At 41.1% G+C, this 26,188-nt stretch overlaps 1 protein-coding gene across 2 annotated transcripts in view; it reads right to left on the bottom strand.

Moving 5' to 3' along the window:
• Window positions 1-25,353, bottom strand: part of zcchc9 (zinc finger, CCHC domain containing 9) — a 43,288-nt gene extending 17,935 nt beyond the window's left edge. Inside the window, exons 1-4 of one of the 2 annotated variants that reach the window (XM_048528356.2) lie at window positions 25,303-25,353; window positions 22,104-22,506; window positions 14,783-14,936; window positions 10,626-10,718 (exon numbers count right to left, since the gene is read on the bottom strand). In XM_048528356.2, coding sequence (XP_048384313.1) covers window positions 10,626-10,718; window positions 14,783-14,936; window positions 22,104-22,496 — 640 coding nt within the window. In that variant the 5' untranslated portion in view covers window positions 22,497-22,506; window positions 25,303-25,353. The other variant, XM_048528355.2, reaches the window with a different exon arrangement.
• Window positions 25,354-26,188: the final 835 nt, after the last annotated feature.

The raw sequence follows: 26,188 nt of genomic DNA, 5'->3' as shown, positions 1-26,188 counted from the left end.
TTGTGTTCCATGTCATCCCCACCAACCTTACTTGTCAGTCAAAATGCAAATTAAAATACCATGACAACTGTAATGCCCTTATTACAAGCCTCCATTATTTCCCGATCTACATTTTGTCTCACAGTAAAGCAATTCTTTGTGAGCCTATAGAAAACTCTCAGCCATAAATTCTTTCCCTTGCCAGTCTTTACTTCCACACAATGTGATTCCACATTACTGAGCCTGTACCTCACTGCTCATCATGGTGTTGATACCCTCCTTTATGAATAACACTACTGCACCTGCTTTGCTTTTTGTCTACTTTTCTGGAATGTCAAAAAGCCTCAGATATTGAGTTCCCGGTCGAGGTCATCCTGCAAACCCCATCTCTGTAGTAACTATCAAGCCAAATTCATTTATTGCTACTTGTGCTGTCAACTCGTCTATCTTGTTACAAATGCCGATCGCATTCAGTAGAGTCTCAAACTTTGACTTTTTGTCAATACTCTCTCCTATTCTAATTTCTGTTGTACTTCTCTATTTATATTTTCTGTCCCTTCCTTCACACTTTGATAATCTCTGCACTAGCTTGCATCTCTGCTTTCTCTATTTTATGTATTTTAAACTTGTTTTCAATTGAATTCTTCACTGCCCCACTGATTAAATTAAATCCTTTACTGCAACCTTATACAAGTTGCCAGGACACTGGTCCCAGCAATGGAACATTTCTCCCAACACTTGAGTGGTGCTCTACACCATGAGGCTTTGGTCAGTTTGCTCATTGTCCCTACAATCTGCACCCTTGTCCACACCGTGAGCAAAAACCTCATATCTATTAGGCAAGGACCCTAGCTGAGGATCCTTCCAAAATTAAAATCGGGATTCCGGTACCTACCTTACTGACTTTCACATTCATCTGTCCCTGTCTACAGAAAAAGGAATGAAGGCTTGTTTTAAATTGGTATCTCTTAAATTATACTTAACTTAAATATTTCAATAACATATAGACCATATTAAAAGAGATGATAACATCAAAGTTTAACAATACTGTAAATCACAGCACATGATGATTTCCCTAGACAAATTTAAGACATTAATACAATGCCAACTATTCCTGTTGGAAAGGGTGGACCTAGAGATCCGTGCTGGCTTCAGGTTTCTCCTCAGCAAAGATAAATGATTTGAACTTAGAAATAGGGAAAGCAACCTCTAAATTTGTTCACAACAGAAAATTTGAGGGTTTGGCAAATGACAAGATGGATTTTAAAGTACTGCAGGAATGCACAGAATGGATAACAGAATAAGAATAGGTAGGAGATGCAATTCAATGTTTATAAATGTGAGGTAAATAAAGAAGTACTAGATAACTGGGAAAATGAGGAAAGGTATGCATGAAGAGAAATGTGGGACTCCAATATATACTACCTAGCTCTGCAACTACAGACAAGTATGCAAACAAACATAAGTAGAGAAAATGAAAAGGCCCAGCAACATTTAATGTTTATAATTAGCACCTACAGCATGCAGGAATAAAGTGGTAAGGATGATTTTGAATAAAACATTGGTTAAATCAATGTTGTCCAAACATTACCCATTAGCAACGTGCATGCTGATTTGTAATCTAAAAAGTGGCTAACTGCATTTCTAATTAGTAACTAAAAAATAAGCAGCTGACACTGCTGTTGGACATATACAGCAAATGTGTGTGTACTTCGGCCTTTGAATGTTTGTTGGTAAAACATTAAGAAAAAAGGTCAAACATGTTGATATTTTAAAATTCTTTCCAGTGATTTGCTACTTTGCATATTGAAAGTACTTGCTTGTTACGTAAACGCTCGTGAGATTACACAAGGGGCTTTCTAGTAAAACTAGGGTATTTTGTTAAATTATGTCACTGTAGCCACACCTAAGGTTTGCCAATAACATCTTCTAGTCTCCAATGGGCTAGTCCATAGTTACTGTACAATGTGTCATTTTAGAAAATATATTAAAACTGCAGCAAGCATTTATGCTTAGATTCATCAGCGTGCTGTTAGAAATGAGAAAATTACAGCTATGAAGGAAGCCTTGAAGTACGGTTACCATTTGCACTGGAATAGAGAACTTTGGGAGCAAAGTTAACATGTTCTTTTTAAATGAATGAAAGTATTTGCCTACTCAATTGTGTAAAAACTATTACTGTTTACGGGGACTTTGTGGCAAGGATTATCAATGTAAATTATCACCAAGGGGCAAAATTGTTAGAAATGTCTTAATTCAGAGGACTGGTGGAGAATGAAATGCATTGCTTGTGCTCCACTGTTGCCTGCTAGGACATGAGGGAACAGCTTAGAGCGATTACCTTTCTGATCTTCCTCTTTCCCTGTCACAAATCATTTCGTCTTTGTTCAGTAACACTTACTTGAAATAAAATATTTTGTCATGTGCTTAAATAACAGGCACAAATCCTAGAGTATCCAGGTTACATAATTACATAAAAGCTGAAAGAACTGCGGATGCTGTAAATCAAGAACAGAAACAGAAGTCGCTGGAAAAGCTCAACAGGCCTGGCAGCATCTGTGAGGAAAAAAAATCAGTCAACGTTTCGGGTCTGGTGACCCTTCCTCAGAACCGTTCTGAGGAAGGTTCACTGGACCCGAAATGTTAACTCTGATCTTTTTCTTCAGAGATGCTGCCAGACCTGCTGAGCTTTTCCAACGACTTCTGTTTATGTACATCATTATATATATATTTTTTCTATCCTTATTATCTACTTCACAGCCATTTTAGTTGGGGTGGTGAATTATTCTGGGTTGCCAAAGTTGATTAAGTTTTCTAAAGATTAAAAATGATTAGCAAATTATAATTTTGGTAAATAGGAGAGCCTGAGTACCTTTGCGATTATGACATTCCCCTTTCATTCAGAGGAGGTGATCTTGAATGTAACCAAGTCAGATAGAATACAATCTCCTCTCTGCTATACTAACCCCGGGAAAATTACTTTGGCCAACATCTCCATAAACCCTAGATCACAACTTCTCAAAGAAGGTGGGCTTTTCTTCCTTTGGTTTTAAAGGCCAGGATTTGGTGTGGAGGTGGAGGTCTGGTTGCAAGTTAGGAACAAACCTACCTCCACCTAACCTGAAAGCCATGACTGAATTTGGTTCAAGCATTAGTTACCTGAGGTCGTGGCTTCTGCTACATGTGAAAAGTGGCCATATTTGGGACAGCAGGTGTCCCTGGATCAGTGACCCCAGATCAAGCCTAGATTAAGGGAAGTGGAGTTGGGGATTGTTGGAACTAATCAGCACTAGTAAAAGGAATGTCATTGAGAAAGTGGCAGGTGACATTAAGCGGCGGATGTGCATTTCTCTAGGGAGGCCTTCAGCGGGACACATGGTTCCCCATCAGGAAGCTCTGTCCTTGCAACCATAAACCTACCTTTAACCTCCCTTTCCTCAGCAAAGTCCTGGAATATGAAACAGGTTTCCAAGTCTTTGTTATCATTCCCAGAGTTCCAAGTTCAAATCCCGAAACCTGAATGCCATCTCTTCACAGAAGACAGTGTCTGGATGAGTTTGCTCGCTGAGCTGGAAGGTTAGTTTTCAGACATTTCGTCACCATTCTAGGTAACATCATCAGTGAGCCTCTGGTGATGCGCTGGTGTTATGTCCCGCTTTCTATTTATCTGTTTAGGTTTCCTTGGGTTGGTGATGTCATTGAAGACAGTGTGTTTGGTCCTTGCTGTAAATGCAACTGACAAATACCTTGACACCACCGGAGGGCAAACAAGCCTATTCAGTCTCAGCATCCTACTTGACCCTGAGCTGAGCTTCCAACATTATCCTTAGCACCTACTTCTTTCACTGCATCCTCACACATCTTCCATTCCCACATTAGCTCAGCTGCTGCCAAATGTCTCAGCTCTGCCTTTGTTAACCCTTTGTTTTTGCCACTCTCTCTGGGCTCCCACTTTGGTCCTTCCACAACACTGAGCTGATCAAAAAATCTGCTGTCTGTACCCTAACTAGTATAGAATGCTATTGACCCTTCAACCATTTTCTCACTCACCAACTTTGGCTTTCAGCTGGCAATGGTTTGATATTATTGGCATTCTCATTTTTAGATCTCTCCATGGCCTTCCCCCTCTGCACACCTACACTTTCTCCAGCACTATAACATTCCGAGATCATAATGCATCTCTAAGCTCACCTCTTAAATATCTAACATCTTAATCATTTCAACAGTTGTCAGGTCTGTAAGCATTGGAATTGCCACCATAACCTTCTCCACATCTGAACTAGTTTGTTCCTTAAATTATACATTTTGACCAAGCTTTCAGTCACCTACTTTTAACGTGTGTGTGGCTCAGTGTTCAATTTTAATTTGATAAATGTTTCTGTAAAATCTCTCGGGATAGTTTACTGTCATAGATCACAAAATATGAGATAGCCTCATTTTTTCAGCTAGAAATATCATGTGCTTGCATATACTCAACAAAAAATTAACCGCCTCTTTCGAACTCAGAATGTGAAAATAAGTCAGCCTCAATTTTTCAACCGTGCACATCTTACCCCAAAGCTGAAGTCAGTGCATGGGATCAAACAGGTGATAAGAGCTTTGTTGTGGAGATAGAACACTACCCAAAGCATAGAGAGTGAAGAACTGAAATGGTTCCTCCAGTAAAACAAATGAAGTACAAATCTTCTTTTAAGCTAATATAACTAAAGTTTGCTAACTTGCCAAATATTAGTGCTGCAGCAAGGGAATTTTGAACTTGGAGAAAACTGATTCAAGAATGGGGAACAGGTGGAATCTGGCTTGAATAAAATGCACAGCAGCAAATATGCCATCAAAACAGAAACAGCCATTGGCCTGATGTGGGGGAACACATATCAGAATAGGTTCTTGAAAATCATTGAAATGGTTACATTGTCACCAGAAACAGAAAGCTTATGCACATAAGTGAGCCAAATCAAACTACGTCCAGTTAGAAGTTATCTACCAGTCAGTTGATGTAGCTGCTCAATGGAATTAAAAGTCAGTGAAAACAAAAAATGCTGGAAATCATAGCAGATCAGGCAGCATTCGTAGAGAGAGAACAAACTAACTTTTCAAGTCTAGAAATCTAGTGATGTAGTAGAAAATCAACGTTATTCAAAGACTACGAAAATGACCTTAATGCCAAATTTACTAGTTTCTAATGATTCATCATCAGACTGCAGCATAAAAATGAGGAGCCATCATGTCACCTCTGCAACAATTGCAGAACTGGATACAATACTGCATATCAGATTTTGAGCTATAGCTGCTGGGGAAAACTGAATGTTGTCCATAACTTGTCACAACTATTGGTTTCCGTTAGTATTATAGGAGCTCTCACTTCCACAACTGTCAATAACCTTTAGACGATTAAGAATTCAATCCTGACTGTGTTTGTTCATAACTTGAACCATACCCATTTTGGCTTTGCCCATATCCAGAAGCAACACCAGAGTGCTCATATCCACCATGATCCTGTCGCCATGCTTGTAATTTTGGCTTAACTGGGCACTATAGGCTCCACAGCTTTGAGCTCTAGGCTGACTGAATTGTGGAATGGTAAGATTTGAAAACAGTAAAAATGTCAGAACGTGTAAAGTCTATATCTAACTCGTTATGGAAGATGTTGGCCTCAGTTACTTTCTGTGACAGAGATTTGTACAGGCTTATCACTCTGAGTGAAGACATGCCTGTTCATCACAGTCATAAACGGCCTACCTCATATCCTGAGATTGTAACTCTGATTCTGGACTCTCCAATCACTGGGAACATCCTTTCTGCATTTACACTGTCTAGCCCTGTTTGAATTTTATAAGCTTCTATAAGACTCCCCCCTCATTCTTCTCAACACCAGCTAGTACAGTCCAAAGCAATCCAGTCTCTCCTCATATGCCAGTCCTGCCATACCAGAAATCAGTTTCGTAAACCTTCATTGCACTCCCTCCATCGTCAGCACAGCCTTCCTCACCAAAACCGCACACAATACTTCAAGTGTGGTCTCATCAAGGCCCTGTACAACTGCAGCATTCTCGGCTACTGAATTCAAATCCTCTCACTATGAACGTCAACATACTGCCTGCCTTCTTCATCACCTGCTGCACTTTTATGCTTACTTTCAGCAACTGATGTACAAAGGCACCCAGGCCTGGGTGCACTTTCTCCTTGCCCGATCTATTGCCATTCAGATTATAACCTGCCTTCCAGTTTTCCTACTATAATGGAAAACCTCACAGTGATCTACATTATACTTCATCTGCCACATATTGTTTCACTCACTCAATTTTTCCAACTCACACTGAAGTATCACTGCATTCTCCTCACAGTTCACTCTCTGCCACTCAGCTTTGTGTCGTCTGCAAACTTGGAGAAATTACGTTTAGTTCCCTCATAACTCCCACATGTAGACTTTCTACAAGGTTTCATCTCCTGATTGAATTGCATCAGAAGGTATCCCAGGATCAACCACGTGTCTGGCAATGATCTTCTGTGCCCAGGCAAGAATCTACACATAGCAGAAGCCGAACCAAAAGCCACATGAAATACTTTGGATCTTAGTTTTCCTTACAGAATGAACAATTATTTAGTTGCTTTTTTTTTTGAACGGTTAATCACTGCAGAGAAAGTTTTTCCTTCAACTGGTGCGTGCTTATTTTGATTTCTTTAGAAGACTAATATTTTTTAAAAATTTTTCTTACTAGTTCATCAACTTTGCAACTTTGTCAAGTATTGTTTTTATAATAAATCAATAATTTTGTCATTTAACAAAACCTGCTGATGGATCTTTTTCTTTTGAGCCTAATCTTCATAAAGTATATCAATTGCCATACTGGCAACTGGGGTAAACATTTAAAGATACATTGTGGCTAGTGGAGAGGGGGAGCTAGAGAGAAAGAATACACTTGGTTCTACTACAAAAAAGCATAATGGATACACAGAAGGGTGCAATGGAAAACTGCCTGAAAGGATTGGCACAAAGATGATGGGCTGAATAGCTTCCTCCTGTGCTATAAAATTCCAAGTTCTGTGGCACTCTTTAGGTTTTCACTGTTCATGTTAATGTGAATTTTGGCAACATGTGGTTCAAGTCCTATTTTAGTCTGACAGCCAAGTAATATCAGGCAATACGACAAAATAACAAAGCAGGTAGCGTTTGTGTGAAATTTATCTTTCTGATTGATAGGTGATGATCTCAATCATAATTCAAAGTATTATTAGTTATAATTTCAATATTTATTCATTGTTAAATTCCTGTACTGCAATGAAGTCTCTGATTGCTGCTTTCACTGAGAATGCTGTAGTTGCTGATCAGTGTAAAAATTGCCGATACACTCTCTCAGTTATTCTCCTCTCTTTCTCTTTGTGCCAGCTGTTCACCCCTTTCTGGCTCCTATCTCGTACTCTCCCGTTTTTGGCTTCCATCACCCAGACACTAATTGTGTTGGTGCACACTGGCAGTGGTGCGTTGTAGAGTCAACTCACGTATTGAAATAACATTTCCCGCTTTCTAGAGAGTTTTTCAATTAGTCACTATCAAGGCACTGCAGCGAGTGAGAAATTTGATTTTAATAAGTGCACTGATTGTTTTACACTCCGTCAGCACTCTTCATCGGCACAATTAGTGAATAGAAAGCCAACCAAAAAAGACCAGGAGTGCAGGATCAAACCAGCAGGTGTGAGCATCTAGAATAAACTGCCAGGAACATTAATAAATTATAAGTCCTCAACCCAGATTTGGGCGGCACGGTGGCTCAGTGGTTAGCACTGCAGCTTCACAGCACCAGGGACCCGGGTTCGATTCCAGCCTCGGGTAACTGTCTGTGTGGAGTTTGCACATACTCCCCGTGTCTGCGTGGGTTTCCTCCGGGTGCTCCGGTTTCCTCCCACAGTCCAAAGATGTGTAGGCTAGGTGGATTGGCTATGATATACTGCCCGTAGTGTTCAGGACTGTGTGAGTTATAGGGGGATAGGTCTGGGTGGGATGCTCCAAGGGGCGGTGTGGACTTGTTGGGCCGAAGGGCCTGTTTCCACACTGTAGGGAATCTAATCTAAACTTGTCATCTTAATAACACGTTTATCTGCCAGGTGCAGAGAAAAACTAAATTTTGAGAGTTTAAGCCGAGCATAAAAGGAATATTTTGCGCTGTTTGACTCTGTAGGAATAAAACATTAAAAGTTGAACATCGACAGCAAAACATTCCTCTTTGCAATCGACATGACTTTGTGAATACGATTCGTGGAACCCAGCTCGCCAGTGGCTTAGAGTGACTTTTCTCTGGCAATTTTCTGCTCTTAACCTCATTAATTATGCAACCAGCTCTTTGGTATCCTTCTCATGGAATTGCGCAGCAGGAAAGTGCAAGTATTCGCCATTGCTGGTACATTCCAGTGTTTATGCTATGGGCACCATAAAACCCACCTTCTCAACACTACAGGTATTAGCCCTCACATTGTGCTGCTGGACCACTCTGGCACAAAATGGAAAGCTCAGTCCTTGCTTTGGAGACAGGACCTCGAGATGCTGGTGGATGGGATGCTGGAATGAGGGTCTGTCCTGTTTCCAGGTGACCTCCAGAGGAAGCCACATCAACAAACCTGGATGTAAGATGCAGCCAGGGGAACTTTAATTCCCCAACCGTAGACTGGGATAGTGGTAGCACATGAGGTAGTGAGGGATGAGCATTCTCACAACATGTTTAAGAGAGCCTCCCACAGCAGAATTTCCAGTCCAACAAGGAAGGACACATTGTTGAACTTTGTCCTTGGAAACGAGGTGGGCCAAGTGTTCAAGGGCAAGGGAACATTTAGGAAACATTGATCATATGGTTCAGGATGTTCGTGAGGAGTACGAAAAATCAATTGGTGGAGAGCTAACTTTGATGAGGCAAGAGCAGAACTGCGCAGGATTCACTGGTACAAGAGGTTGGCAGGAAAATCAGCAATTGAATAATGGGTCACTCTCAAACAGCAAATGGTTCAAGTAGAGTTCAGGTATACTCCCTCTCATAGAAAAGTAGGACAAACAAATCAAGAGCTCCCTGGATGAAAAGGAGGTAGCAATTAACATCTGTCTTTACTAAAGAGGGAGATGTTCCCTGGGCCATGGTGACACAAGAAGAAACTGTCAGTAAAAAGGTTCAAAATTAACAAGGAAGAAACCTTGGACAGACTGTTTCTACTTAAAGTTGACAAGCCACTGGGACTAGATGAAATGTTTCCAACGATTTTGAAAGGAGGCTAGAAATTGTGGGGCCATTGCCCTGGAATCAGGGGAGGTATGAGAAGAATGAAGAATTATGAGCATTATGGCCTTATTCAAGAAAGGTTGTAAGGATAATAAACCAGCAATTACAGAAAGTATGTTTGGTGACTGCTAAGAAAACAAGCTAAAAGCAATAAGATGCATTGGAAATTGGAGGTCTTCTAGAATGCAAAGTACAGAGTTGAGGTCATGAAATGGTGTCTTGAGTTGGACCAAGAGGCAGCATAATGATGTGGCGAGAGTAGCGGTATGCCAATGCTGACTCTTGTCGATGAAGGGTTGAGGAGGATGGTATCCTTGTTGAATGCAGGGACATTGTACAAAAGGCACTGTTGAATGGTAGCTGGGACCTAGAAATCAGCAAGCTGCAGCTACCAGGTATCTGCTCAATCTGACTTGCATGTCAGGAGTTTAAGCCATCTAGTTTCTTGGGGAAGGAGAAGAACATCGGTAGTGGCATACAAATAAGGGAAGGTTGTAGTATTAATAAGATGCAAATGCATGTAAATATGTCAGCTTTAAGTTACCAGCAAGGCTCTGAAATCATCATTTAAAGCTCAAGGGGAAAACTGCAAACCATTTTCTCTCCACTGAGGTTCTGATTTTTTTCATTCTCTCTGTACTTCCCCAAATTTCTAATCATTGCTCATGCCACACTAGGAAGGGGAAAATTCTATCCTGAATGTCTACTAGCAAATGCATTTTAAAAACTACAAATTATGTGATATGCATAAACAGTTTACAGTTAAACATTTCTAACAGACAGAAATTTATAGAAATTAATTACGGAATTTATAATTTAAATAGATTCTGACTTTATGATGCTGAGATCTGTTTTCTTTATCAATTGTTCTTTGCAGATTTTCTATCTTCTACTTGGTATATTTCTGAAACTACACTTCTGCAGAACTGGAATTCACTGTTATTTCCAAGGATGACGTTTACAGCATTAATGTAAGTACCAATCCAGTAAATCTTTGCCCCTTTAGTGGGGGATGCCTAGCATTTGCTTAGCAACTGCCCAGAGAAGCACATTTGGACTCAAGGCTCAGTGTCAGATTTCACAGTTTTAAACTTCCACTATCTTCATGGCCCACTGTGTTTGAGCATGAGTGGCTCTTGACAAATTATTAAGACTTAATAAAAAGGTGATGAATATTGACATGACAGAGCAGGAAGCACGCTTTAGCATGGGGACAGCATTCTCAACACATGGTCCATGTGGAGAAAGATTACAAGTGTTGCTGTGTCCTAACCTGGATTTACGACGTACTAAAGCATGCAACAACCCTGCATTCTTATAAGTGAAGCTGAACAACAGATGTGGTGCAATGTAAGGCTTAGCTTTTAAAATCCACATACTTACCATCTGCATATAGTCCCTTCGGGTTATCCGGGCAGGATCTTGAAAGATGCCCCATTTCACCACAGATAAAACATTTTGCAAATGGAAATTCTCCTGTAAAATTGAAGCAAAGTAATTTTATCAGAAACTTTAAGGAATGATTTCACAAATACACGAGAACAAAGAACATGATATTTAACTGAGTTAGCAATCTGTCCAATCATTACTGGGCTTGAATATGACCAAGTTATATAAGAGAAACCTCTCTCTGTAATTGATGATAATTTCAATAAATTTCCAATGGATCATGAACCCACACAGCAACACTACCCACAAACTAGCTCATTCTTATGTAAAGATGCTACGTATTGTCTGGGAGTAAGGAAAAATGTCACAATGGCGAAGAATGGAATATTCTGCTTAGAGTGCGAATTGAAGGAAACTGGCTAGTTTAGGGGAAAAGCAGTTTATTTTGTTTCTAGATATCATGACTGAGTTAAGAGTGAGAGAGGAGGGCACAGTAGATAGCACTGCTGCCTCACTGTGCCAGGGACCCAGGTTTGATTCCACCTTCGCATGACTGTGTGGAGTTTGCACATTCTCTCCATGTCTGTGTGGGTTTCCAACGAATGCTCTAGTTTCCTCCCACTGTCCAAAGATGTGCAGAGATAATAGAAATTGCAGGTGCTAGAGCATCTGAGAAAACAAGGTGTAGAGGTGGACGAACACAGCAGGCCAAGCAGCATCAGAGGAGCCGGAAAGCTGACTTTTCGGGTCTAGACACTTCTTCAGAAATCGGGGAGGGGGAGGGGAAGGGGATTCTGAAATAAATTGGGAGAAAGGGGGAGGCGGCTAGAAGATGGATAAAGGAGAAGATAAGTGGAGAGGAGACAGACAGGTGAAGGAGGCGGGGGGGTGGAAACAGTAAAGGTGACTGTGGGCGTTGGAGTTAGGGGGAGATAGGTCAGTCCAGGGAGGACGGACAGGTCAAGGGGGTGGGATGAGGCAAGTAGGTAGGAGATGGGGGTGGGGTTTGAGGTGGGAGGAGGGGACAGGCGAGAGAAAGGACAGGTTAGGGAGGCAGGGACAAGCTGGGCTGGTTTTGAGATGTGGTCGGGGGAGGGGAGATTTTGAAGCTTGTGAAGTCCACATTGATACCATTGGGCTGCAGGGCTCTCAAGCAAAATATGGGGGCTGTTCCTGCAAACTTCGGGTAACTTCGTTATAGCACTGCAGGAGGCCCTCGGTGGACATATCGTCTGGCGAGTGGGAGGGGAGTTGAAATGGTTCGCGTCTGGGAGGTGCAGTTGTTTAATGCAAACCAAGCGTAGGTGTTCCACAAAGTGGTCCCCAAACCTCCGCTTAGTTTCCCCAATGTAGAGGAGGCCACATCGGGAACAGCAGATACAGTATACCACATTAGCAGATGGGCAGGTGAACATCTGCTTGGTGTGGGAAGTCTCTTTGGGGTCTGGGATGGGGTTGAGGGGGGAGGTGTGGGGGCAGGTGTAGCACTTACTGCGGCTGCAGGGAGAAGTGCCGGGACTGGTGGTGGGGCTGGTGGGGAGTGTGGAGCGGACGAGGGAGTCAGAGAGAGAGAGTGGTCCCTCCGGAAGGCAGATAAGGGTGGGGTCAGATTGCAGATGGTGGAAGTGTCGGAGGATGATGCGTTGGATTTGGAGGTTGGTAGGTTGGTACGTGAGGACGAGGGGGATTCTGTGTTGGTTATTATTGCCGGGAGCAGGTGTGAAGGATGAGTTGCGGGAAATGCGGGAGACGAGGTCAAGGGCGTTTTCAACCACTTTTGGGGGGTAAGTTGGATGGAATGCCTCATCCTGGAGCAGATGCGGCGGAGGTGAAGGAATTGGGAATAGGGGATGGGAGGAGATGTATTCTAGGTCGCTGTGAGAGTCGGTGGGCTTGAAATGGATATTGGTTTCCAGGTGATTACTGAGCCGTTTACCAAAGATGTGCAGGCTACGTGGACTGGCCAAGCTGAATTGTGCCTGGAGTTTAGGGATATGTGGGTTAGGTGGGTGAAGTGGTTGGGTCTGGGTGGAATGCTGAGAGGGTCGGAGTGGACTTGTTGGGCCGAGGGCCTGTTTCCATACTGTAGGGATTCTATGAAATTCTAGGAGTGCATGAAACAACATTTGAAGGACAAAATTGAAAAAAATGTATTTTGCTCTCAGCTTTGATAAGCACAAAAGCTAAAAAGAAAAACAGAAAAAAAATTTTGCTGTGTTCATATGGAACCGAAAGAAATGTTGAAGTATTAGATTTAGAGAATATCAGCTTTGTAGTTATTGAGTTTACAAAGGATTCACCTCACATCAATTAACAACAAAAGAAATTATTACAGTCAATTTAGTTTTCATTTGTACATTTCAATGCAGACAATGAACACACTTGCTTCTTGTTTGCAAGATAAAGTATTCACAAGTCAGTCACACCAGAGTCAGAGCAATAAACAGCTCAGTCCACATTACTCTTACAATATTCTTGTCAACAAAGCACTTCCTTTAGCACCACAACAGCATTTCATTACACAGAGGAGCTAAATTTACAGCCTACAAACTTACTAATTACTGGGAATGAGTCACTGTCTATCAATTTGTTTCTCAGAAATTTAGAGACTACAGTCACTGCTGTTCTGAAGAATCTCAAGAATCTCCAATACTTTCAATTGTGTATCTGACATGACGGCTCAATTGGGAATTGAAGCCCACAAGTAAATATGCAATCAAGAATGTCTCAAATTCAGAAACCATTCTCTTTTTCTTATTCTTCCTGGGGATATGGACATCACTGCCTGGGCCAGCACTGACTGCCTGTTCTTAATTGTCCTTGAGAAGCTGGTGGTGAGCAATCTTCATGAACTGCTTCAGTCCATGTGGTGTCAAGAACGGATCTAGGACTTTCTTTTATTCACTTGTGGGATTTGTATATCACTTGCTGGCTAGCATTTATTATCCATAGTTGCCTTTGAACTGATTTGCTTGCTAGACCATTTCAGAGGGCGGTTAAGTGTCAATCACATTGCTGTGGTTCTGGATGTGGACAGGTTTGGTTTGATTGTGATACTCTTTCATGCTTACCTAGGCCTGCAGCATCACAATTTGTGTTTTTTTTACATCTACTTCTCAAACTCCAGTAATGTCAAATTGTTACTTTAAGTTAAAAATTCACAGGAGTTTAACATGCTGTCTACTTTTTTTATAATTTCTTCATGGGATGTGAGCATCATTGACTAGACTGGCAATTATTGCCCATCCCCAATTTCTTAGTAAACAGTTAAGAGTCAATCACATTATTGTGCGTCTGGAATCATCTGTCGGCCAGAACAGGTAAAGACAGCAGATTTCCTTCCTTAAAGGATATTAGTGAACACATGGATTTTTATAAGAACTGACAACGATCGCTATTAGGTTAGCTTTTTATTCAAGATTTCTACTATGTTCAAATTTTACCATCTGCTACAGTGGGATTTTAACCCATGTCCCCAGCATAATTACATGGTTCCTTGGATTACTAGTCCAGTAACATTAACTCTGTGTCACTGCCGCATTATCAAGGGGAGGTACATATAGATTATGACATAAAATAATCAAGGGCACATTAAATTACTTTGATTAGCACAAAGGCTAATACCCACTACCTGCATGTGCAGGCACGGGACAGTAAGCACACTATAAAATACATATCATTAGGGTACCTCAGTGGAAACAGATTCTACCACATGAAACAATTGTCCTTCCAACAGAAAAAGCCTGAGAGGGCTCATGGTGCAGTGGTAGTGTCCCTACCACTCAGTTAGGAGGCCTGGTTAAAGTCCCACCTGTTCCAGAGCTGTGAGATAACACCTCTGAATAGGCTGATTAGAAATATCTACAGAACAAGTCCGTGATCTCTTTAGCCAACCAGCCTTTCATTCAGCATGTGACTGAACTGTTCTACAGGCCATAAAAAAAACAGTTGTTGCTGGTATACAAGGCTGTCCATTGACTAAACAACAGCTCTCCAGATTAAACAGACAGACAGACCTGAATCTTCTGTTAAAGCAATGCACTACGTCCCCAGAAATAATTAAAGCTGTTTCAAAAGGGTTGTTTCTTTACAAGGCACATTACACTTACTACAGAAGAAAGTCATTTATAAGATTCTATGCTAATTTTTACCTAAAGCAGGGTCAACCTTTGCTCTACATTTCTGGATCTCATGTTCTGTGGAGCCACATCGGTAACAGATACCATTTCCATTCCCTTCTTCGTCTCTATCCATTTCTGGACACTGGTCCATTCCATGCCCTGTTTTTCTGCAGTGGAAACATATCTTTCCAATGGGAGAAGGAAAACAAAAATGTTGTTATTCAACTACACAAGTACAAACATTTACCCACCCAGCATTGAACGTTCTATGCAACACAGTGCCTCCCACTTCCAACTGGTTTATTGAGCAGGAACTCGTTTGCTACTGTTACAATTAAAATAGTTTGACATCACATCCTATTGATAAACCTTATTAAAATAATAACAATATCTAAGGTTTTAGAGTAGATTTGTAGCTTGGGTTGTGGATGTTCTGGTTGGCTGGTTCACCGAGCTGCTTCGTTGTTTCGCAGATGTCTCATTACCCTGCTGGGTAACAGCCTATTACATGAACGACGCCAGGGAGGTACTAAATGCCCCGAGACTCTCATCACACTACCTTACATCAAGAACACATCTGAACTAACCACAAGTCTCCTACAACCACTGGGCATCAGAGTGCACACAAACCCACATCAAGCCTACACCAACTGCTCACCTGAACCAAAGGCCCACTATGGACAGGGCTAGCGTCATACACAAGATTCTCTGCAGAAACTGCAACAAACATTACATTGGACAAACAAAAAGAAAATTAGCCACAAGGGTACACAAACATTAACTGCCAACAAAAAGACACGACCAACACTCACTCACCTCTATCCACATGGATTAGAAATTCGCCTGGGACAACACCAGGATCCTGGGACAGGCAAACCAGACACAAGCACAGGAATTCCTAGAAGCCTGGTTCTCTACTAAGAAAGCCATCAATACACTTCATTGTGAGGGAAAACCAGAAGTGAGGTAACCCAGCTCAATGGACCCCAGAGGTTAAATAACAGGCCGGAAAACATAACAGTGCTTCATTGGAGGCTGTACTGAAGATTACCCAGCAGGGTAATGAACATCTGCTGAACAACGAACCAGCTCGGCAAGCGAACCAACCATAATTACAATATCTCTTACCTGACAATATCTGAAATGGTCTAGCAAGCCACCAATCCAAGAGCAAATCAGAGATAATAAACAAATGCTATATTTGCCCCCATCTCAAATAATGAATTCAATATTCCAAAGAAGTAGAATACTAATATGAGCTCAGGGTTCCCCACCTACCATATTCCATCATAGCGGAATTTAGGGACAAGTGAAATCAAGAAACTATATATCCTGCAATAAGTTCTGGAATTTATTTTAATAGTATCCATGATGCTGCTCTTGGATTTAAGTTAATTGGCTCTAGCATTGGGCAGCAGCTCCTCATTGGTTGTGTGCAACATTGTTCACTTTTTTGAAAATATAAAGTAAACTGTACAAAGGTTAAGTAGACAGCTAATACACAAAATTGTTGATTTGTTTATAAATTGAAGCAACAACTGTCAGTCATTTGCATTAACTAAAAAAGTACAAGTCTTAACTTTATATCCTCAAATAGCTAAAAACGCATAGAAATTCAAAGGTGATGACAATTTAAATTTTGACCCAAGATGATCATGCTAGTAGTTTTGAGATGAAATCGCTACCTACTTAAGAAAAAGGCTCATAAAAGGCTGCATACAAGAAAATGTTAATAAGTTTAATTTACAGAAATCAGTCATTCAGCCCAAGTGATTGTTGTCTGTGTTTATGCCTGTTAATGGCCTACATCAACATATCCTGCTATCCCTTTCTCCCTCAGGTACCTATGAAGTTTCCCTGTAAATGCTTTGCTCTGATGACTGCAGTAGTATGTTCCATGTTCTGACTACTTTATGATGCGGATGTTTCTCATGAATTCCTTATAGGATTTATTAGTGATTTTGTTATATTTATGTTTGCTAGTTTTGGATTCCTCCACACATGGAAACATATTCTCTATTTCACAATTTGCAAAGATCTCCACCCAGTTTTGCTCTTTTTCAATAAAGAAACTTCAGTTAGATTTGTCTCTCCTGACAGTTATGACGTCAGATACCAACTTCAGAACATGGGAATGACGGTGAGTGTGCCTGCCTAAGCTCAGTTAAGGCAGAAAAAGAAAACAAAAATGTGTTGAGGGAGAGATAATGGGAACTGTAGACACTGGAGAATCCAAGATAACAAAGTGTGGGGCTGGATGAACACACCAGGCCAAGCAGCATCTTAAGAGCACAAAAGCTGACGTTTCGGGCCTAGACCTTTCATCAGAAAGAGCCTAGGCCCAAAACGTCAGCTTTTGTGCTCCTAAGATGCTGCTTGGCCTGCTGTGTTTATCCAGCCCCACACTTTGTTATCTAAAAATGTGTTGAGGATTGAGTTATTTTCATCCATGCCAATCAAAGTAACATTATCTATAGCTGCAAAGACAGAACATCTGTGAAACACTGAGCCAGAGCTGCTGAAAAGAGTAATGGGGTGTGTAAGAACACAGTTATTAATATTCAAAGCAGCCAACAATTTGTCATGAGGAAAGTACACTTCATGAATTGCCACAATTTGCTTTCCAACTTTTGCCATTTCCAAGTTGGATATGATTTGCAAAATTATGCCTTGGACTTAGCCTGCACGAGATTTTGATGACATTGTGCTTTGATGTGCTTTGGCACATCAATTGCCCATCAAACTTATGACTTGGAATTCATCAGTATATGCAGCTCTTAACAATGTGCTCAGGACTGTCAATCAGGCTTTCATATAGGGAAAGTAAACAATTATAAATATAGTCTCATTCCTTCAGGTTGTGAATTGCTGCAAATTTAAAAGATGTGAACTGCAATGTTGTTGCCTACTCAGGGACATGGTTGAGGGAGAACCAGGAGGCAACTCTACATTCCGGAGCATAGGATCTTCAAGCAGGATAGGGGAGGGTGTAAAAGAGGTGATGTTACATTATTAAGGATCAGTTACTGCGTAAGGAGGTATGATATCTTGGACCGGTCTTTAAGTGAGGCCTTGTGAGCAGAAAACAAGAGCTGCGGATGCTGGAAATCAAAAACAAAAATAGAAATTGCTGGAAAGGCTCAGCACGCTTGGCAGCATCCGTCGAGAGAAATCAGAATTCGTGTTTCAGGTTCAGTGATGCATCCTCAGGCTTGATGATTGCTAGGAAAAGGTTGTTTTTATGCAGAAGATAGGTTGCATAGCTAATAACTGTCCACTAATAATTATCCATTCTCCCAGGCTGATTATTATTCACTCCTTTGTCTGTACAGCTGTTCCTCTCTCTCTTTAGGCTCTATCTCAACCTATCGTTTACTCCTTACCAGCTCTCCCCACCCTGTCTTCTACAGAATTGGTTAATAGGGTAGTGAAGGTTATGTTGGAGCAGTACAAGACATTAGTCAGGCCACAGTTTGAGTACTACATACAGTTCTGGTCACTGCACTGTAGGAAGGATGTGATTGCACTGGAGGGGGTGCAGAAGAGATTTTCAAGGATGTTGCCTGGGATGATGCAGTTTAACTATGAAGAGACGCTGGATGAGCTCAGGTTTTTTTTTCTTTGGAGCAGAGAAGGCTGAGAGGGGTCCTGATTGAGCTATACAAGATTCTGAGCAGCATGGACAGAGTGGATAGAAAGGTGCAGTTCCCCTCAGTTAAGAGATCAATAACATGGGGACATAATTTTAATGTGAAAGGCATTTTTTTCACCTAGAGAATTGTGTGAATCTGGAATGCAATACTAGGAGGGTAGTTGAGGCAGGAAACTTCACAATATTTAAAAAGTACTTGGATGAGCCTTTGAAATGTCATAACATTCAAGGTTATGGGCTAAGTGCTGGAAAAATGGGACTAGTGTAGACTTAAGAGTGATTTTTCAGTGGTGGTCTGAATGCACCTCTTCTGCACTGCATGATTCATACCAGGCTTAGGGTTATAATGAGGAGAAATTTCTTCAATCTAAGGCAGAAGTTTCCGATCTATTTAAGCACAAGATCACTTTTGAATTTAAGTGCATTACAGGTACTGCCGCCAAGAAAATATTGAATAAATTGTTTATTTTTAGAACTACATCGATTTAAAAACAAATATACACTATTATTCATTTTGTTCTGAACTTACCGGGTATCAGAGTTACACATGAGAGCACATATTATTCGCCAATGCCTAGAAGTCTGGGTTGTAGTTTGAGTCTGTTAGTTGAACACAGACTTAAAGTCAGGTGACAAGCCTGTCAATATTTCCCTGCTGTCCAAGGCTTTCATCCGTGCTATTTAGCACATCAGCAATTTGTGTGTCATCTGCAAACTTACTGACCAAACCTCTTACATTTGTATCTAAATTATTAATACATGCTACAAACGGTAAAGGGCCCAGCACCAAACCCTGCCGAATGCCACGGGACACAGATTTCTAATCACAAAAACAACTTATGCACATCACCCTCTCGTCTATGCCACTCAGCTAATTTTGGATTCAATGTGCCAGTGGGTTTTTATCGGCTGATGAGTTGCCCATGTGATAGTGTGACAAAAGTCTATGTGGACTTACGCATATGGACTATCCTCACCTCTTCAAAAAAAACTTAATGAAATGTGTCAGACATTATCTCCCCCTGACAACGGTATACTGATTATTCTTGATTAATTCTTGTCTCTTCAATCGAAGATTAATTCAATGCTCGGAATTTTTTCCCAAAGTGTTCCCTGCCACTGATGTTAGACTTACTGGTTTAACCCTATTACACTCCACGAACAACGTAACTCATTAGCTGTCCTTCAGTTCTCTAGTACCTTGTGTCCAGAGATGATTTGAAAATTAATGCCAGAGCCCCCACAATCTCCTCCTATGCTTCCCACAGGAGCTCAGAATACATGTTATCCAGCCCGGAAGATTTATCCAAATTTAAAACAGTTAAAACTGTTAATACTCTCTCTCTCTTTCACTTGGAACTTGTTCAAGCATATCACTGTACCCCTCCCTCATTTCTCTATTTACATTATATGTATTCACTGTAGTGAAGGACAAAATACTCTTTTAAGATCTCACCTGTGTCTTCTGGCTCAGTGCAGTTTGCCACTTTACTTTTTCCTTGTCATCCTCTTGCCATCAATATCACTGTAAACGCCTTTGGAGTTTCTTTTTAACCTGTCAGTGTACTGTCATACCCCACTTCACTTTCTGAATTTATTTTTTAAAGCAACCTCCTGCACTTTCTATATGTCTCTCAGACTTGCAGAGTTTTGAGCACTTGGAATCTACCACAAACTTCCCTTTCCCCTCTTATCCAATCCTATACGTTCTTTTAAATCCAGGGTTGTCTGGATATGCTGGTCCCACACTTCACTGAAACAAGAGCATGTTATCCTCACACCCTCATTATTTCCTTTTTTGAAAGACTCCCACTTTTCTGGTGTAGATTTTCCTATGCACCCAGTTCACATTCACGAGATCCTGTCTTATCTAAAAACTGGCCTGTCACAACTTTTACTTCTGTTCTATCTTTGTCCTTTTCCATGACTGCCTTAAATGTTACTGAGTTATAATCACCATCACCAAAATGTTTTCACCACCGACACATCTACTGCTCGTCCAGCTTCATTCCTTTAACATCAGATGCAACATTGCTCCCTCTAAGGTGGGGCTTCCAACATGTTGCCTTAAAAAGTATCCATTGGAGCTTTTTAAGAATTTTGGCCCCTCTAAGCGTTTCACACTTTCTCTATCCCAGCCAGTTAACAGCCAGACAAAGGGAAATAGAGCAACTCATTATTATTAACAATGGCATTCAGTTATGGTCAAAAGAAATCAAAACTACAGAATCTCAAACATTCTGCGAAACTAAGGATCGTGAAACTGGCTGTTCAACTGGAAATCCTAATGCTATCAGTAACCTCCACTGAAACGGATGCAACATTTAACAACCCACACTTAATGAACAATTCAGAAATTCATCCCTATTTGTTTTTTAAGCTTTTATCACTTTGAACTCGTCATTTCTTTGTACGTGTGTTGTGTTACTAATTCGCCTTGTGTTTATTAATAAACTCACTGTTTGTTAACACAAGTAAGTCTGATTAAATTGGCTCCTTTCACAACATCTAGGAGAAAAGTATTCACAAGGAAAGGGATCTATTTTTATTAACCTTGCTGTGACCAAACAAGGTGATGGCAAATTAAGACAGGGGGCTAGCCTGCCAGGGGTCGGTTGTAACAAATCACACTTGCTAAATTTAATTATCTTCTCATTACCTACTTTAACCTTGGTGGTATCCTGCATTTTAGGCATGGTCATTTTTCTATTTCTGTGGAAAATAAAGTTGCCTCAAAATTTGAAGAATTATGTATTTTTCATGCAGTTTATTTCACCATTTTCTTCATTACTTGAATAATTCTATCTACAACTATCCTGACTCAATGTGCATATTTACAGGATGCCAGTGCAGATTGTTAGCATGTTCAGCACTGCTATAACTGCTTACGGGGCATCGGAATTGATTGGAATATACATTTTGTAGGACTTTAATTATTTGCCGTTTGAGGTCTAGTCAAAATGTCATCACGGGCGGCAGAAGTTTCAGGCACAAATGATAAAAGGGCGAATGACATAAATCATTAAGCGCAGAAGTCATGAACTATTTTAGTTTAATTATAGTTTCCTGTTGCCTTCAGCATTTTTTTCTAATAGTCAAGGCTTCAGAAGCAAACTGTAACACAGATACACTTTACAGGTCAACCACAGATCCTTTTCTTCTAAACTACCAACTGGTACAATATGGGTTTGTATGTGCCAGGCACTCTTGTTTTAGTTTGAGAAACTAGTGTGTTGTTAAGCATACTTAAAACAACATACTGATTGCTGTGAACCTTGCATTATGTTTCACCATAAGCAACAACTATTTTGCACCTAAATAAGTTTTCAGATTAGCAAGTTTGCATTATGTTCAATTTCTGAAAAGTTAATGAGGCTCTACCAAAACATTTTTTTTCAATACTTATAAGGAAATTCTTAAAGGATAAGATAAGATACCATTCTTATCCTAGAGCGATCACTTCATAAGTCTGTGAATCTTGTTCTTTATCCTAACACAGTTATTAAAATCAAATGGCACATTATTCTCCCCTAGATTAGAATTTCCATTGATTAAAGGTTAGCTGAACATGTAAGGTTAAACTTTATTTTTGAGTTGTCATAATTCTTTAAATTTGTGTCTGAATAAAGATTTTGGGAAACTTGCATACTATATACTCAGAGGCTATGTCAAGATGGCTCAACTACATTTGAAAATTACCATGGCATTTTTCTTTTGCATTTGCCTCTTCAACCTTCTATGCTCCCGTCTCTGGTCCTTCTTCAGAGCTCGTGCCGCATCAACTTCTAACTTTTCAGAGTCTGCTGCCACCACTATTCCTTTGTGGAGAACCTGACCTGTTTCTTTTAGGTAATCCATGAACCCATTAACATCTTCACTCTGATACTCTTCTTTGATGTGATACCATTCACTTTCCTTCCGTTTCAATTTGTTTGGAATTCTCCCATCTTTGGCTTGCTGCTTTTTAGCCCGACCGTTTTTCACTTTCGTCTTACTGAGGTCATTACCACCATTCTGTTTCATCTGGCTCCATGGTGTGGCTTCCAAGACCTTCTTTTTATGGATGTTGTTAGCACGAGCCCAACGTGTCATTGTGTTCTTGCTGTGACAAAGTAGAGTAACATAAAATTTAATAAAACTACAATTCATAAAATTTTAGCCTAACATTTATGTTGTTTAAGCGAATGATATGAACAGAAGTTGATTTATTCAGTCACATTAAAAATGGGTTTCTGGAAAAATTAACATCTTCGAGGGCCAAAGGGCCTGTTCTGCGCTGTATTGTTCTATGTTCTAGGAAGGTTTATCCTTGTCAAATTCCACTCAGAAATTCTTTTGCAATAATTGGAACTATCTGACAATGATGACAATCTGTAGGGTCAAGTGGTGTCTCCATGATTCATCTGGTTGCTGATGCTGCTTAGATTCAGAGTAGCTATATGAACGAGCCAATGAGTTTTGACATCCATAATTACTGATTTCAGAACAGCTTAGTTTAAAAAAAAGTAAGGATAATTACCAAAATGTGTAGAAGTGTTTTACAAACATAGAAATTAAGAATGGGACTATTCAACTTGTCAAGCCTACTTTGCCCTTCAACATGATTACGACTGATCCGTCATCTCAATACCATATTCCTGCTTTCTCTCCGTATCTTTTATGTTTTTAAAGTCTAAAAACAAAAGAATCTCTTTCTTGAATACATACAATGATGCTCTCTCCACAGAAATCCACAGGTTGATCACTCTGAGTGAAAACTGGCTCACCATGGTCCTAAATGCCTACCCTATATCCTGAGACTATGAACACACTCAATTCTCCAAGTGGAAAAAGCCTCCCTAAATGTAGCCTGTTTAGCTATGTTAAAAGTTTATACCTTTCAATTGGACACCATCTCATTTTGTTAAAACACCCCTGAGCACAAGCTCAATTGAGCCAATCTTTCCTCGTAAGACAGTCTTTCTATCTCCAGTATTAGCCTAGTGAATCTTTGCTGCACTTCCTCAATGGCAAATAAATCATATCTTATGCAGGGGGATAAATTACAGTACAGTTCGACAAATCCAAGTACAAATTATAGTTACTCATCAAAGGGCCTTTTTGTCACTGCCTGTCTATCAAGGCACTCCTATTTCATTTAAAAACACAACTCGTCAGATTTGAGAATATAGGGAACATATGTAGGGATTTGGTCAAAGAAAAATGGAACTAGGTTAGCTCATTTAAAATGCTCAAAAAAGCATGATGGCTCCAATAACTTTCTATGGCACTGTTTGATATTAAGTGTGCCGTTTTGAAAGCGCATCCTCCATAACAGTACAAATACTGTCTGTGAAACACACATGAAGTATAAAGGGGCGAGGCTTAAAAAAAACTTTGTCATGCTTATCAGGGATGCCCAGTACTAAAGTTTATGAATAAATGGGTACATTTTCTAATTTCATAGCTAGTTCCGAGTAACATGATTAGCTGCTTATTGCAAACTATTTCTGCTTTTGAAGCCACACTAATGACACGGTTCGGTCTGGTTAAGATAACAAAGTCTAGAGCTGGATGAACACAGCAGGCCAAGCAGCATCTCAGGAGCACAAAAGCTGATGTTTTGGGTCGAGACCCTTCATCAGAGAGGGGGATGGGGAGAGGGAACTGGAATAAATAGGGAGAGAGGGGGAGGTGGACCGAAGATGGAGAGAAAACAAGATAGGTAGAGAGGACAGTATAGGTGAGGAGGTAGAGAGGGGATAAGTCAGTCCAGGAAAGATGGACAGGTCAAGGAGGCAGAATGAGGTGGTAGGTAGGAAATGGAGGTGCGGCTTGAGGTGGGAGGAAGGGATGGGTGAGAGGAAGAACAGGTTAAGGAAGTAGAGACAGGCTGTGCTGGTTCTGGGATGCAGTGGGGGGAGGGGACGAGCTGGGCTGGTTTTGTGATGCAGTGGAGGGAGGGGAAGAACTGGGCTGGTTTTGGGATGCAGTTGGGGAAGAGGAGATTTTGAAGCTTGTGAAGTCCACATTGATACCATTGGGCTGCAGGGTTCCCAAGTGGAATATGAGTTGCTGTTCCTGTAACCTTCGGGTGGCAACATTGTGGCACTGCAGGAGGCCCATGATGGACATGTCGTCTGAGGAATGGGAGGGGGAGTTGAAGTGGTTCGCGACTGAAGTCCCCTCCCCCCACTGCATCCCAAAACCAGTCCAACCTGTCTCTGCCTCCCTAACCTGTTCTTCCTCTCACCCATCCCTTCCTCCCACCTCATGCCAGACCTCCATTTCCTACCTACTAACCTCATCCCGCCTCATTGACCTGTCCGTCTTTCCTGGACTGACCTATCCCCTCCCCACCTCTACTCTCCACTCCACCTATCTTCTTTTCTCTCCATCTTTGGTCCGCCTCCCCCTCTCTCCCTATTTATCCCAGAACCCTCACCCCATCCCCCTCTCTGATGGAGGGTCTAGGCCCAGGACGTCAGCTTTTGTGCTCCTGAGATGCTGCTTGGCCTGCTGTGTTCATCCAGCCTCACATTTTATTATCTTGGATCCTCCAGCATCTGCAGTTCCCATTATCATCGATCCGGTTAACCTTTTGCTTAAACGGTGATCCCCTAGACGTTGATGATGTAACGGCCGGAGTCGGGATAAACCCCGGGCACAAAGGTTACCTACCAAGTCAGTCCGAGGCCTGGGTGACAACTGCTGGGGCAGGGGCTGGGCTTGGGGTTGGATGTGTGAGGCTGACAGTGAAGGCAGTCAGTCCCGAGTTCAGGACGGGGCTAACCACTGGGGCAAAGTCGGGAAGAAGGGAGTGAGGGGCTCCTGCCTCCTTCGGGAGAGCCATGCAGGGAGACGGAGAGTGTAGACTGTATTGGATAGAGAAACATCCCCTTCTGAACCAACTTCTTACCTGGAACCTCACTTCCGGTGTCACAATCAAACTGATCCGTGCGCTCCGAAGTGCAGCAGAAAGGTTCCTGTCCCTGACTGCACCCAATCCCACTGAACTAGACTATTCAGGATCAGGGAAAAATCAGTGTGTCCAAAACTTTGGAATTAACAGGTAGAACAACACTGTTTGTTCAGGAATGAGAAATTAACCAGCAGAAACATCACTGACATTTAAAGGAAAAGGGAATGAACAGAGGGAAAAACATTGACTGTATTCAGGTACAGGGACATAACAGGAGGAAATCACTGGCAATTATAGAAACAGGGAAATTACAGGTTGAAAAAACGCTGACCTTTCTACCACTAACTCTTTGAGGACCATGGAATTAACAGGGAGGAAATAAGTGACACACCTGAGAACTGAGAATAAAACAGGGATGTAAAGACCGACTCTTAGAGGAACAAGAACAGTTGTATTCTGGTTTTCTAATCTGGGCAAAATCAAAAATCACACAACACCAAGTTATAGTCCAACAGGTTTATTTGAAAACACAAGCTTTCGGAGTCTTGCTCCTTCTTCTTGTGTCAGTGAGAGGAGTGGCATCAGACATAGAATTTAAGAGCAAAAGATCAAAGGGTCAGTGAACTGATGTGAATGTGTTGAAGAAACCTAAGATGGCTAATAAATCTTTAATCAGTCAGAAAGGAGATGCAGGTTCAGATTGATTAATCTGCAAATCTCAGAATTTCTTTCAAGTCACTCCCCTAATATAACTAAAGGTTTTATCAGTATACCAGAGGCAACATCTCAGTTGCATTTTAGGCGTGAGGACTTATTTAGAATCTGTCTGCATTTTAACTTGGAGTCAGGCTGGTTTTATTTCCAAAGTAGGAATTTATAAAAC

The sequence above is a fragment of the Stegostoma tigrinum genome, chromosome 3 (assembly GCF_030684315.1).
Source record: "Stegostoma tigrinum isolate sSteTig4 chromosome 3, sSteTig4.hap1, whole genome shotgun sequence".
In the NCBI taxonomy this organism is placed as follows: Eukaryota; Metazoa; Chordata; class Chondrichthyes; order Orectolobiformes; family Stegostomatidae; genus Stegostoma; species Stegostoma tigrinum.
Note: the sequence above shows the minus strand (reverse complement) of the source record. Positions and strands in the feature narration are given on the sequence as shown.